General features: G+C 40.0%; 1 protein-coding gene across 1 annotated transcript; it reads left to right on the forward strand.

The window, feature by feature from the left end:
• The first annotated feature begins 1,067 nt into the window (after nt 1–1,067).
• On the forward strand, nt 1,068–2,289 carry LOC122030103 (bZIP transcription factor 11-like). Its single transcript, XM_042589259.1, has one exon. It carries the CDS (start codon nt 1,624–1,626, stop codon nt 2,098–2,100), a length of 477 nt encoding a protein of 158 aa, XP_042445193.1. The 5' UTR covers nt 1,068–1,623; the 3' UTR covers nt 2,101–2,289.
• The last annotated feature ends 10,815 nt before the right edge of the window (nt 2,290–13,104 follow it).

The following is a 13,104-nucleotide window of genomic DNA, read 5'->3' on the forward strand; positions in this document are numbered from 1 at the left end:
AGCTTTCCTCATTGCTGCAGCAGATCCTGAGGTGCTAACTAGCTTAAGTCAAAAACACTTTACAAAGTTGCAGCAGATTAAGCCAACTAGCCTAGTCGAAAACAACCATTCTGTTTATTAACTTAACCATGCATGTTTCGTATGTATAATCTGCGTTTGTATGTATGTTCCAAGAGAGACTAGTTATCACCTTAGAATCTTTCACAACCCCACGAATCTGATCAAATCCCTTCTTTTCTTGAAGTATCCCACTTAACACTTTTGCTATTGATCATCAGCTTCAAGCAGAAAGTTAAAGATACCAAAGCAATAAGCAGCCATCCCCACAACTTCGGGTTCGTCAGAAAGTTGGCATAAAGCACATTTAAAGTTCAGCGAGAGAGTTCTTCACATGTAAGAAAACATCCATAACCAAAATCTGTATGAAAATGGAACATAAACACAGGAAGCAACTAGTTCTCCTATTTCCATTTCTTAATTTTTTTTGTTGTGCCAGTCTGTCTTCAACTAAATGTCCCAACCTTTTGTCTTCTCCAGAAAATTAAGTCGCGAAGAATTTTACACAATTGTATCTAAGTACCAAATTAGTGCTGATCACTCCTAATAACCGGTACGTTCATCTTTATATATATATATATATATTGTGGTCTCAATCACTCCTTACTTTTAGGTCATCATGTAGTTGTTTGTTCAGAAGATATTCTTTTCTTGGTCCATCTCTAATCTACATATCATGTATTAAACTGAGTATTTGGCCATCAAGGCTTATTTAGACTTGCTTAAATGACCTCAATATAAAGTGAATTCACCATCAAGTCTCTGATGGGCACTTGAATTAATTACTCCACAACCTAATTAATAATGTCGATAGCATTAGAGAATATTCTATTTAGTGGTTAAAAGTGGGAGGAGGACCTAAGCCATCCTTCAAATGGCTGGAGTAGGAGTATTGTCCCTTATCAATCTTTTTGAGAATTAAAGAAGGAAATGCCGTGGGAGTGCTCTTATGCGCTGTCGGTTACTTTCACATTTTCAGAAGGCAGTCCACACTAGTATGAGCTGGATTTCTTGTTTGTGTTTACTTCCCAAAATGGCAGCTTGATCCGTAAAGGTCTATTGTTCAATCTTGATCAAGCAATTTTGGTCTATAAATACCACCACTCTCAAAGTTACAATTCCCTTTCCCCCCTCTTCTCCTGCCTTGCTTAGTTTGAGAAGAAGCATTCTTCTCCATTATTCCTCTTCCTTATGCAAAACACAAAGTTCTACCTGCTGTTTAAGTAGTCGTCAAGAATCTGCACTTCAAACAAGGGAGCTTAATTCATCCTATTCTGTATCATCTTCATCTCTTGATGTTTCTCTAAGTAAAATTGCCCTATCTTGTTTATGATAACCACTATTCTTAATCGCATGACAAATCTTGCTCAATCATTCTCCGTTGTCTTCCTTTACTGGTTCTACGTTTTCCATGATCTCTGAGCTAAAGAGCCACCGGAGCCTCTGCTTCTTTGCATGCGACTCTTAGCTTTCCTTTGTCATAATTCCGTTGAAATATGTACACGCTTTCCTGGAATTTAATTTAGCTCCGAGAAAAATATATTCCTTCTAAAACTCCAACGTCTAATGGCTTCTCCTGGTGGCGCTTCTTCCGGTTCCTCTCTGCTCCATAACTCCGGCGCCGAAGGTCTGCAGACTGTCACGGACCAGAAGAAGCGGAAGCGAATGATATCCAATCGCGAATCCGCAAGGCGATCCAGGATGCGCAAGCAGAAGCAGCTGTCGGATTTGATAACCGAGTCGAGTCAGCTGCAGAAGGAGAACAGCCAGGCCACAATGCTCTTGAACATCATCACACGGCGCTGCGCGACCGTGGAAGCCGAGAACTCTATTCTTAGAGCTCAGGTGATGGAGCTCAGCTATGCACTCGAGTCACTTGATGAGATAACGCAGAGCATAAGAGGAAGCAACAATATGGTCTTGTGGGACGGGACACAGCTGATGAATAGCCTTATGATCAGTTCGTGGAACTTCAGATATATAAACCAACCCATGATGGCTCCAGCAGAGAAAATGTTTTACTATCGACAGGGAGCTTATTAAAGCTGTATGTGCATGGCTAGATTAGTTTGCTATGTAAGCTTTTATTCTTATCTATTGCAGGTTTGAGGCGGAAGAAGTCCAAGCTCCGTTGTATCATTGGTCTTACCAAGACACTGAAGATTGGTAATTGGTGTAGTTTGTATATGGGTTTCTGTATCGCTTCCACTTTCCCTGAAACATGATTGATTATATCTGAACCTCTCTGTATTTATGCCTTTAGAACTGAAGGATTAAGGAATCATAAGAGTGAAACTTAAACTCTTTCCAGGGTCTAGTGGTTAACCCCTGCAAATTTTGGGTGCATTCATTTCTTGAAAAGGCAGCCCCTGGAAGGAAACTTTCAGAACACTCACATATATATGATTCATTTGAACCGTTGAAACTGACATGTGATCTATTTTCGAGTTATGAGGGACGTCTCGTAATCATCTTTTGTTATAATTTAAACCATTTGATCCTGTCCGGAATCTGAGTCAGACAGACCGCCGGACGAGATGGATGGAATATTGACCGAATCGCGATGTCCCGGAGGAGGGTGTGCTGAGATGGCTTCCGTGTTGACTAAGTCTTCAGAAGTCCTCTGGTCAACGCTACCTGCAGTCAGCGACCGGGTCCCCCCGGTCCATGGTATCCCGAGGCTCGAGGTAGATCCAACGAATATATAAATAACAGATTAAGCCATAAAATAATGAAAATGCATATGAAATATGAACGAGGAACGTACCCTGACCCAGAGGGTGCCCTCGGATGGGACGCTGCTCGAGTTGTCGCGACCTGGAAGAATAGGCGATGCCCGATGGAGATGGAGAGTTGGATCTGACGGTGAGAAGCGGAACGCAGCACGACACTGGAAGACGACATGCAGACTGGGATAAGATACTGGCACGCAGGTCGGGATAAGACTTTGGCACACAGGCTGAGAAGTACTAGCGACACACAGGTCGGGACACGAGATCAACACATAGACCGGGACACTATGTAGGCACGCAGGCCAGGACACGAGATCGGCACGCAGGCCGGGCTACACTATTGACACATAGATCAGGATAGGACATCGGTGCGCAGGCCGGGATAAGACATCGGCACACAGACCGGGATAACAACAGGAGCGGAATACGGTCAAATTAGTGGCGCCCAACAATAATCAAGGCACAAAGGCTGAAACACCACAACACACGAAGTTGGAACGAGATAACGGCACGAAGGCCTACACACAACGAGACGGAATCGGAGCAGGGACGAAATTGACGTAAAGACGGCCGACACGTGGACTGTTGGCGCGCGGGGGTTGCTGGTCAGAGAGGCTACAGTGCGTGGAGACGTGACGAGTCGAAGGAGGCGCCGACAAGCAAGGCCGCGGTGCTCGATGACTGCCGGCTAGCGGGGCTGCTGCGTAAGGACCGGGAAAGAGTGGAGGGTTTTGTTCCGATGACGATAGGCCTCAACGGCGGTATGCACGAGAGCGAGAAGAGGGGTGGCTCGCCTCGCGCGAGAGGGTGAAAGGAAATGGAGAGGCGGCGAGTCAGTGGTGGCGTGGCAGGGAATAGAAGGGGAGTCGTGGGCGGCCGCGTCGTGAGGAGGAAAAAGAAGAGTGAAGGTGGCAACCGGCGGCGGCGCCGGCGAGGAGCAGAGGACAAGGAAGGTCCTCTTCCTGTTGGCGGTGGCGGCGGCCTCCTCCACAAAGCACCCCCTTGTGTGAGGCGATGGAAAAATCCAGAAAGAGGAGAGGAGGAGGTGGCATTCAGGAGAGGGAAAGGAGATGAGCGGGAGGGATGAAGGAGAGCTCCCTCTCCTTGGCGGCGGGGAGAAAGCACCCAGCCCCAGCCCGAATGAAGCCCCCTCCATTCTCTGTCAACAATGCCTTAAAAGGGCTGTTACAATAAAATGACCATAATACCCCTCCTCTTTTCCCTAATTCCTCTTCTACCCTAAGCCATATCCACATCACCGTTGAAGCTTCACAGATACAGGGGCAGGAAGATCCTATTGAATCTTTGTATGTAGTCTTATTTTACATTGTAAGAGATTATTTAAGCGATTCAAATCCATGATTACAAAATCACACAAACAACCACTTGATCATTTACTACAAGAAAACTAATTATTAATAATTGAATTAGCAACAGAATTTAATTTTCATTGCTAAATTACAATTAATATTCCATTGCTAAAACATTTGTCGCTAATTTAGCGACGGATGTCGCTAATTTAGCAATATAAATAATGTTCTATCGCTAATTTAGTGATGAAAATTAATTCATTTACTAATTTAGCTTGTTTTTTCATTTTCCGCAACTGATCTAATTTAACTTTCTCAATTCTTTCCTCACATGATCTCCTCTCCCATGATCTCTGATCTCCTCTAGCTCCTCACATGATCTCTCAGTTAAGCTTCTGATCTCCCCTCGTCGCTTCCCCCTAATCTCTTTGTAGGGCATGCAGCCGAGGTGCGACCTCATCATGCTCGGGATCAGGACGTACCCTGGTCATTACCTCATAGTGAGGTCGTCAACTCGACCTCAACTGCGGCCTCGTAGTGAGGTCACGAGGCCAGGTGCAACCTCGTGCGAGCATGAGTGCAGCCTTGGCTAGGCGCGCGTGTAGTCTTGCTGTTGATATTGTTGATGTAGGAAGCATCCGACGATTGAACCTACTATGTTTTGATTATGTCAAAGGGTTCAAGTTAAGTTGTTTTATTATTTAATGTGCTTGAATGAGCTTTGCAGGAAAGTCCTAACTGTTCTTAGACAAAAGTCCTAACTACGGTTAGGTAGGTGAAAAATCCTAGGGGTGGTAATCCTAAGGGGCGGTAACCTTAGGTCTTAGGGGGTGATAACCCTAGGTGGAGAAAAACCCTAAGGGGTGGCAACCTTAGGTTCTAGGGGGTGGTAACCCTAGGTGGAGGAAAATCCTAAGGGGGGAGGGGGGTAACCTTAGGTCCTAGGGGGAGGTAACCCTAGGTGGCGAAAAATCCTAGGGGGTAGTAATCCTAGGTCCTAGGGGGTGGTAATCCTAGGCGAAAAGTCCAGTCGGTTTGGAAGACCGGGCTGGCATCAAGTATGCTCTCTAGAGTGGAGTAGGTGAGGACGCGTTCCCTGAAAGAGGGAGCAGTAGGCGTCGGTTCGACCTAGGATTTCCGGTCGAAAATCCGAAGTCAGAACCGGACAGTCCGGATACTGTCAAAATATTTATGTTATTGTGTTTATTATGTGTTAACTTTGTTTTGCAGGATATGTTGGTATTTTGAAAACTAATATGTTTTGTAGGGACGAAAAAATAAAGTATGTCTCGGATGAACAATACCCGAGGCACCCTCATGGGGCTTGGAGGTGCCTCGGGTGCAAAGGAGAAAATGTGCGCACGGCAAGGCTGGAGGTGCCCTTATGGAAGCTTGAGGCGCCTCGGACATGCTTGGAGGCGCCTTCAAGGGGTATGGAGGCCCCTTCAAGAGGATCATCGAAGACTTCTTCTGCGCTTATCCGTGCGGCTGACTCCGCTGCGATGGAGGTGCCCTCAAGGGGCTTTAAGGCTCCTTCAACATCCCTTATATGCAGATCTCGACCAGCAACTCTACTCAAACAATTCCCGAGCCATCATTCAGCTGTGCACTGCAAACGAGACGATTCGGCTGAGCTACAACAAGTCCCCGATGATCCGGAGTTGCGAATCTTCAATTCTTGTTGTCGGTATAGCTTGTTTAATACTGTTAAAATTGTAATATTCTTGTAATCTTTTGCGCGATATAGTTGTTGCCCAAAGTAAACGCTCAACGAGCGTGGGCCTTGAAGTAGGAGTCGCCCTAGGCTCCAACCCAAGTAAATTCTTGGTGTCTTTGTGTTTGTTTTTCTTATTCCGCTATGCATTTACTCGTACGTTTTTCGAATATGAAAAGCGAAAGCCACGAGCGTTATTCACCCCCTCCCCCTCTAGCGCTTCTCGATCCAACAAATATTATTTGATTGGTATTGAATGTTATATATATATATATCAGAATTGTTAGCCTACAGACCTATTGCTACGGAATGCTACGGACTGCTCATGTGGCATATCCCCATCAATTTTTTCTCATCCGTGTCATTCTATTTTTCCCCCCTTTTATTTTCCTCTCCACGCCTCGCGATTCTCCGCAACCGTTGCCTCGCCGTGCGATTCTCTAACCTCCATAGCCACAACAATCTCGCCGCACCCTCCCTCGCCACGACATCGTGCTTCATCGTGCGGTCGACCGCCGTCGGACCGAGACCTCAACCATCCCTCACGAAACTAGGGTTTCCCCACACATACCTCGCCGCGACGAAGCTCCCTTGTCGCTGTTGTTTCATCATTGACTGGATATACTTTCTAGGCATCCAAAAAGAGCAAAGACTTTAGTTACAATTGGCTATTCATATTTTCTGGTCTCATTCTTCTTCTCATCACTGGTACTAGACAGGTATGATAATTCAATCATTCTTTGTGCAATCAGATAATTGTATTGGTTGATGATATAAAACCAGAGTGGTATTCTTTCTTCTAAAATAACCAGATCATATTTCTTTTGGGATAATAAAGTGGTTTTGATTAAAATGTTTTGCATCAACCATATTTACAAAATGGCACACTAATGATTTCAATGGGGAACCTGGTGGTGTAGCTTTTGTTGTGGGATTTGGTAGAAGTTTAAAAGATTAAATAAATAGGCAAATAGTATTGATAGCTGGAATAGTTTTGTCGCCAAGAGTTTCATGGTTCGAGTGTTAAAATAGATATAACCCTAGGAGTTGAGATATGAAGGTAATCTAGTGTTAAAATCATCTTTTACAATGTGGTGTCTTGATAAAATACTAAATTCCATGACAGTGGAATGAAGTTGATCTTTTGAAATTGCAATAGGAGTTTCCAATTTATAAGCTATGTCATAGTGAGTTTTTGGTTGCTTATATGGATTTTATTCCACCATTAAACTCTGCACAATATTATGTCACTAGGAAAATCCAACTTCTTATTGGTTTAAATCATGTTAACTTTAATTTATTAGTTCAAATCACCTATGCAGAGTTTATTGCTCATCTTTGAATATATGCATACAAACTAAATCTATCTTATCTCCTTATATAAACGCTAATTAAACTACTTCAAGATTGTAGTATTTCTTGAACTTTTCTTTTCTAATAATCTCACAAAATTCCATCTGTAATATGGAGTAGCAGGATTGATTTATAACGCCACTCTTCTAAACTGCATAATTCTCTCAAACATCTAAAAAGAGTGTGATTCATCTAACAATTGGATTGACATGTGAATTCAATTTGACAATTTATAGAGCAGGATCTTCACATAGCTTGGTCATCATTTTTTTTTGAAAGCCTATAGTGGTATTAATTAGTTTTTTTTTATCGAAGTAGCTAAAAATCTGACAAATTATCAAATGATAGAAATTCAAATTGAAATAAGTTGTAGTTTTATCAAATGGTCTAATGGTCTAATACTTGCAATTTTAAGTTTAAATTGAAATAAGTTGTAGTTTTTATTTATTTATCTACTTATCTTTTCTCAAATATAATATGACATTCCCCAGAAATGAAAGAAAATAGAGTTGATGATCAGGAATACATTCCCCAAGTTGCAGATGATTGAAAGCCAAAAATTGGGATGTAATTCTCATCACTAGAGGAGGCATATTCATTTTATAATCAATATGCACGAGAAGTTGGATTTAGTTCAAGGATAAACACAAGCAAGAAAAATAAGATGACAAATGAAGTAATGTGGAAACAAATTGTATGCTTTAAAGAAGGGCATACAGATCTAATGCGGAATGCTAAACATGCAAAAGTTGATCAACTTAAAAGGGAAAGAGCACGTGGAACAGTTAGAACGGGTTGTAAGTCAAATATTGCACTTGTCAAGAAACAGACTGGATATAATTGGGTTGTCAGTAACTTCGTAGAAACCCATAATCATCCACTCTCGACTCCATCAAAGGTGCATTTACTACGTTCACATCGTAATGTTTCAGCAACAAAGAGAACATTGACCAAACAATTTTCAGAGGTTAATATACCAACTTGTCAACAAATGCGATTATTGGAGATCGAGTATAGAGGACCTGAGAGGGTAGGTTGCACAAAATGAGATATTAGAAATTTTGAGAAAAACCTAAGAGATGAACAAAAGGGTATCGATGTCGAAACACTGATTGAGTTATTTATATCTGAGCAAGAAAAGAATTCATCTTTTTTCTTTGATTACAAGACTGATTCAGATAACAAATTTATTAACTATTTTTGGGTTGATCATGTATCAAGGAGGGCATATAGTGTATTTGGTGATGTAGTTGTATTTGATACGACATATAAGACCAACAAATATGACTTGATCTTGACACCATTTGTAGGAGTTAATCATCATCATCAAACTATTATTTTTGGTTGTGGGTTTTTAAGTGATGAGAAAACTGAGTCTTTTATTTGGTTGTTTAAGAAGTTTATAGAAGTCATGCCTAAAAGTCCACCAAATGTTATCATCACTGATTAGGATCCTGCTATGACGAAAGTCATTGCACAAGTTTTCCCTCATACAGTGCATCGATATTGTTTGTGGCACATATTGAACAAATTCCCAGATAAATTACACTCTTTAACTTTTCAAAACCACTATCAAAGCATAAAGAATGGCATTGCAAATTCTAGGACACCTGATGAATTTGAAAAGTCATAGGAAGAGGTTATCAAGTGTGTGCTAACTTGGAGAAGAACGATTGGTTGTCGTCGATTTATGAATTACGACAAAAGTGGGTGCCAATTTATTTTAGACATATATTTTGTGTTGGAATGTCAAGTAGTCAGAGATATGAAAGCTCACATTCATTTTTTAAGAGGTATATCTCAAATAAGCACTCATTGATGGATTTTATCACACGTTTCACTAGGGCACTGAGACACCAAAGACATAATGAGTTAGTTGCAGACCATATTGATATGAATGAGCAACCCAAGATTAAGACAAATTGGCCAATGGAAACTCAAATGGTTAAAATTTGCACAAAAAAATGGTCGGAGTTTCAAAGTGAAATGATTGAGAGTCATGGTTATTATGTACAACAGGCATTTACAGGAGTTGACTCGGTGGTTTACCATGTGATGCAATTTCAAAGTTGTTCTTCCTCCAAACCAAGGTTGCTCACACATGATAAACAGAGGGACTACATATCGTATAGCTATCCGAAATTTGAGTTTGAGGGCATTCCATGTAGGCATATATTAGCATTTTTTCGTATCAACCAAGTGTTTCATTTTCCTGATATGTATATACTCAAACGATGGACACAAGATGCAAAGGTTGGAGGAATATATGTTTTGGGAGAGCCAAATTTCATTGATGATTCAGATCCAGAAAGATTTTTGATGTCGAGACACTCGAGGTTATCCTTTAAAGCTTCAATATTAATTGATAATGCATCTTTAACTGATGAGGGGATAACCTTCTTGAATGAACAATTCGATTATATCTACAACAAAATTCAAGAGATGAACAATAGTAAAACATGCGTTGATGGAAGTCAAAGGAAGAAATCCATGGATGATGGACTTGGTATTATTGATCCTTCTTCAGTAAGAACAAAGGGATGTGGGAAGAGATTGAAATCATCAAAAGAAAAGTCAATCTCAAGGCCCAGGATATGTCGTGGATGCAGACATCGAGGTGTGTCACATGACAAACGCAACTGTCCAATTTTGCAACAAAATTATGTGTCAATTACTTCTGCATTTCTATTATAATTTTACTTACACACTCAAATTCTTTTTTTAATTACATTATGTAAATATGATGATATGTCGATTGTCAGATCAACTGAAGGTAATTATCATAATAGCATTGACGACACATATAAAGCAGATTTGACATCTTTAGCTGGTACTATCAAAGTTTTATTTTATTAAATTATAGTGGTTGATTGAGAAAATAGAGTTATTAATTATCTTTATGTCTGCAGGTTCTAATAACATGCGGTAGGATATTTATAATTATCTATGGCTGGTAATCATCTATTTCCTTTGTTTGCACAATTACAAAGTACATTTCATCTTGCCTTTATTGAGCTAGTTCAGTAATGCAAATATAATTTTTAACTTGCTCTTTTAAATTTTGTAGATAGCTGGTGCTTCACTTTTTGATATTTTGTTGTCAAAATACAATTTAATGACTTGCTTAAAACTTGCATGTGGTATGACACTTTATCAACTTTGTTTTATTCTGATGTATTAAAACATATGAATATCTAACATTCAAGTACTATGCAGTTGGAACAAAGTTGGATGCTTTCAGACAAGGTTGGAAATAATACAAGCATCAGTCTGTCCTTCCTGCAAATTTAGCACGTGTTGCTTTATTTCAATGTTGCTCTAGCTCCTAGTTCCATCATGACAACACTCTCGATGCATGGATGAATGCTATGCTATATTCACAAAATGGAAGTTACAAGGCGACTTTTGATTTTATAAGCACTGTTTATATGAATGAGTTTTTTAATAGTTGTGCTAAATTGTGAAGTCATATTTCCAGTGTATGTATTTTGCTTAATATATGTGGTATATGTTTTAATAAGAGTCTACTTGATGAACCTAATTTGTGGTGAAGTTTAGTATGAATTCTGCATAATATGTGTTTTGTTCGGATCTTCTTTTGATTGAGATCTATGAACAACTAGGAGAATAGAAAGATAAAAGCATTAGACCATTATATTATATGAAACAAATGATCTTCTTTCATTGATTGATTAACTACAAGTTCAAGGTCTTTGATTATTGATGGATAACATTGTCAAATAATTCCGCAAATATTTTGTTTTTCATCTGAATATGTTGAATTAACTTCTCGACTATGCTACAAGCATGCCTTTCTTTTCTTTTTATTCTCTTGGTCAAGGATATTTTCACCTTTCACATAATATTTTTCATGTTTTCTTTTTGCTAAGGATTATAATTCCATCAGTGGAATTTGGATTTGATAAGTATTATATATATCAGTGCTTCTAACTTTCTGCAAGTTTACTTATACATCAGTAAGATCATTATCTTTTCCCAATTTAACATTTTTTTTCTTCACAATACTATTTTGCCTCACAATGCTACTTTGCCAAGTTGAAGTTACTTCACAGGAAAGAGCAATAAAATGAAGAGCCTAGTCAAGGAAAACAAACAACTCCTAAGAGGTGCATGTTAAAGAGGAATTTTGAGTTTGTTATAGAATTCTAATTGGGATGAAACATAATTTGTTTATCATGATGATGATGCTTCATCCACATCAGGCACATGTATGTTTGTGAAACAGTCTACTCAAAAGACAGTTAATCAAAGAAACTTCTCAATTTCTATACTCCAGATTGTAATGATTCAAAATTTTTAATGGTCATAACAATTTGTTGTTCTTATTAGCAATGATCTTCATACATAAAGTTTGATAGAATGTCAAATAGGTGGTATGCTCTTTTCTCTGTCTGGATGAGACTGGAATGAAAGCTCCACCATAACATCATCATGTACCCACATAAATTTTAAAAGCTTCCAACTCCAATCAAAGATAAAAACAAAACTGCAAGAAAGGCATCCTTGGCACAACACTGCAAACATCTTCAACAAACCATACAAGTGTAGCACACAACCATTAACAAACAATCAACACACCAAAAGGTAATCCAGAAATAGGGCATCGCTGAAGGGGGAAAGTGTCGCAACGAGAGAGGTCAGGGAGTAGCCTATAGGTGATTCTTAGGTTTTCACTTCAGCAGTCCGACGATCCGACGAGTGACCACTTCAACTTGGAAACCCTAGTTTCGTCGCAGCGAGTGAGGGAGGCCCTAGGGAGGGAACGACGAGGGATGGTTGAGGTCTCGGTGCGGCGGTGGTCGACAACATGATGAAGTTCGATGTCGCGGCAGTCGACGTCATGAGGTAGCTTGTTGTCGCGGCGAGGGAGGGTGCGGAGAGAGATTGTTGTGGCCCTAGGGAGGGCACGACGAGGGCGCGGCTGGGAAGAATCGCACGGCGAGCTTGGAGAATCGCACGGCGAGGGCGCGACTGCGGGCACGGAGAAGGCGCGGCTGTGAGCACGGCAAGGGCGCGGAGCTTGGAGAATCGCACGGTGGGGCAGCGACTACGGAGAATCGCGAGGCGTGGAGAGGAAAATAAAAGGGGAAAAAAATAGAATGACGCGGATGAGAAAAATTTGACGGGGATATGCCACATGAGCAGTCCGTAGCATTCCGTAGCAATAGATCCGTAGGCTAACAATTCTGATATATATATATATATATATATATATATATATATATATATATATATATATATATATATGTATATAGATATATAGATATATATATATATATATAATTACAATATCAATACAATCAACATTCAACACCAATCAAATAATATCTGTTGGATCGAGAAGCGCTAGAGGGGGGTGAATAGCGCTCGTGGCTTTCACTTTTCATATTCGAAAAACGTACGAGTAAATGCACAGCGGAATAAGAAAAACAAACACAAAGACACCAAGAATTTACTTGGTTCGGAGTCTAGGACGACTCCTACTCCAAGGCCTCGTTGAATATTTATTTTGGACAATAACTATATCGCGCAAAAGATTACAAGAATATTACAATTTTAACAGTATTAAGCAATGTAAATTAAATTCGCTAAATTAACGAGATTTTTATTTCTAAATTTTCGTCGCTAAATGCATTTGCGATAAAAAATTTTGCGATTGATAATTTTGATTGTTAATCCTTATTTTTCTTGTAGTGTAAGTTGTGTCCAAGCTCCCTTCAAGATATAAAATTTGATAATTAAAGAAAAAAAAAATACTTCTTCGAAGGCTTACAGTTAGGTTGGTGAATAGCTAAATCTTCTTTCAGATCTACCCATATCACTTTCATTAGAATCGTCCATCCTAAGAAAAGACTATAACGATCCAACTTAACTAAACCTAGCTAGGATAATTTAGACGAGCTGAACCCATCCCTCC

The sequence above is a fragment of the Zingiber officinale genome, chromosome 10B (genome assembly GCF_018446385.1).
Source record: "Zingiber officinale cultivar Zhangliang chromosome 10B, Zo_v1.1, whole genome shotgun sequence".
Classification (NCBI taxonomy): domain Eukaryota; kingdom Viridiplantae; phylum Streptophyta; class Magnoliopsida; order Zingiberales; family Zingiberaceae; genus Zingiber; species Zingiber officinale.

Coding starts and splice junctions, on each gene's coding strand:
- LOC122030103 (XM_042589259.1), top strand. CDS start 1,624: ATGGCTTCTCCTGGTGGCGCTTCTTCCGGTTCCTCTCTGCTCCATAAC.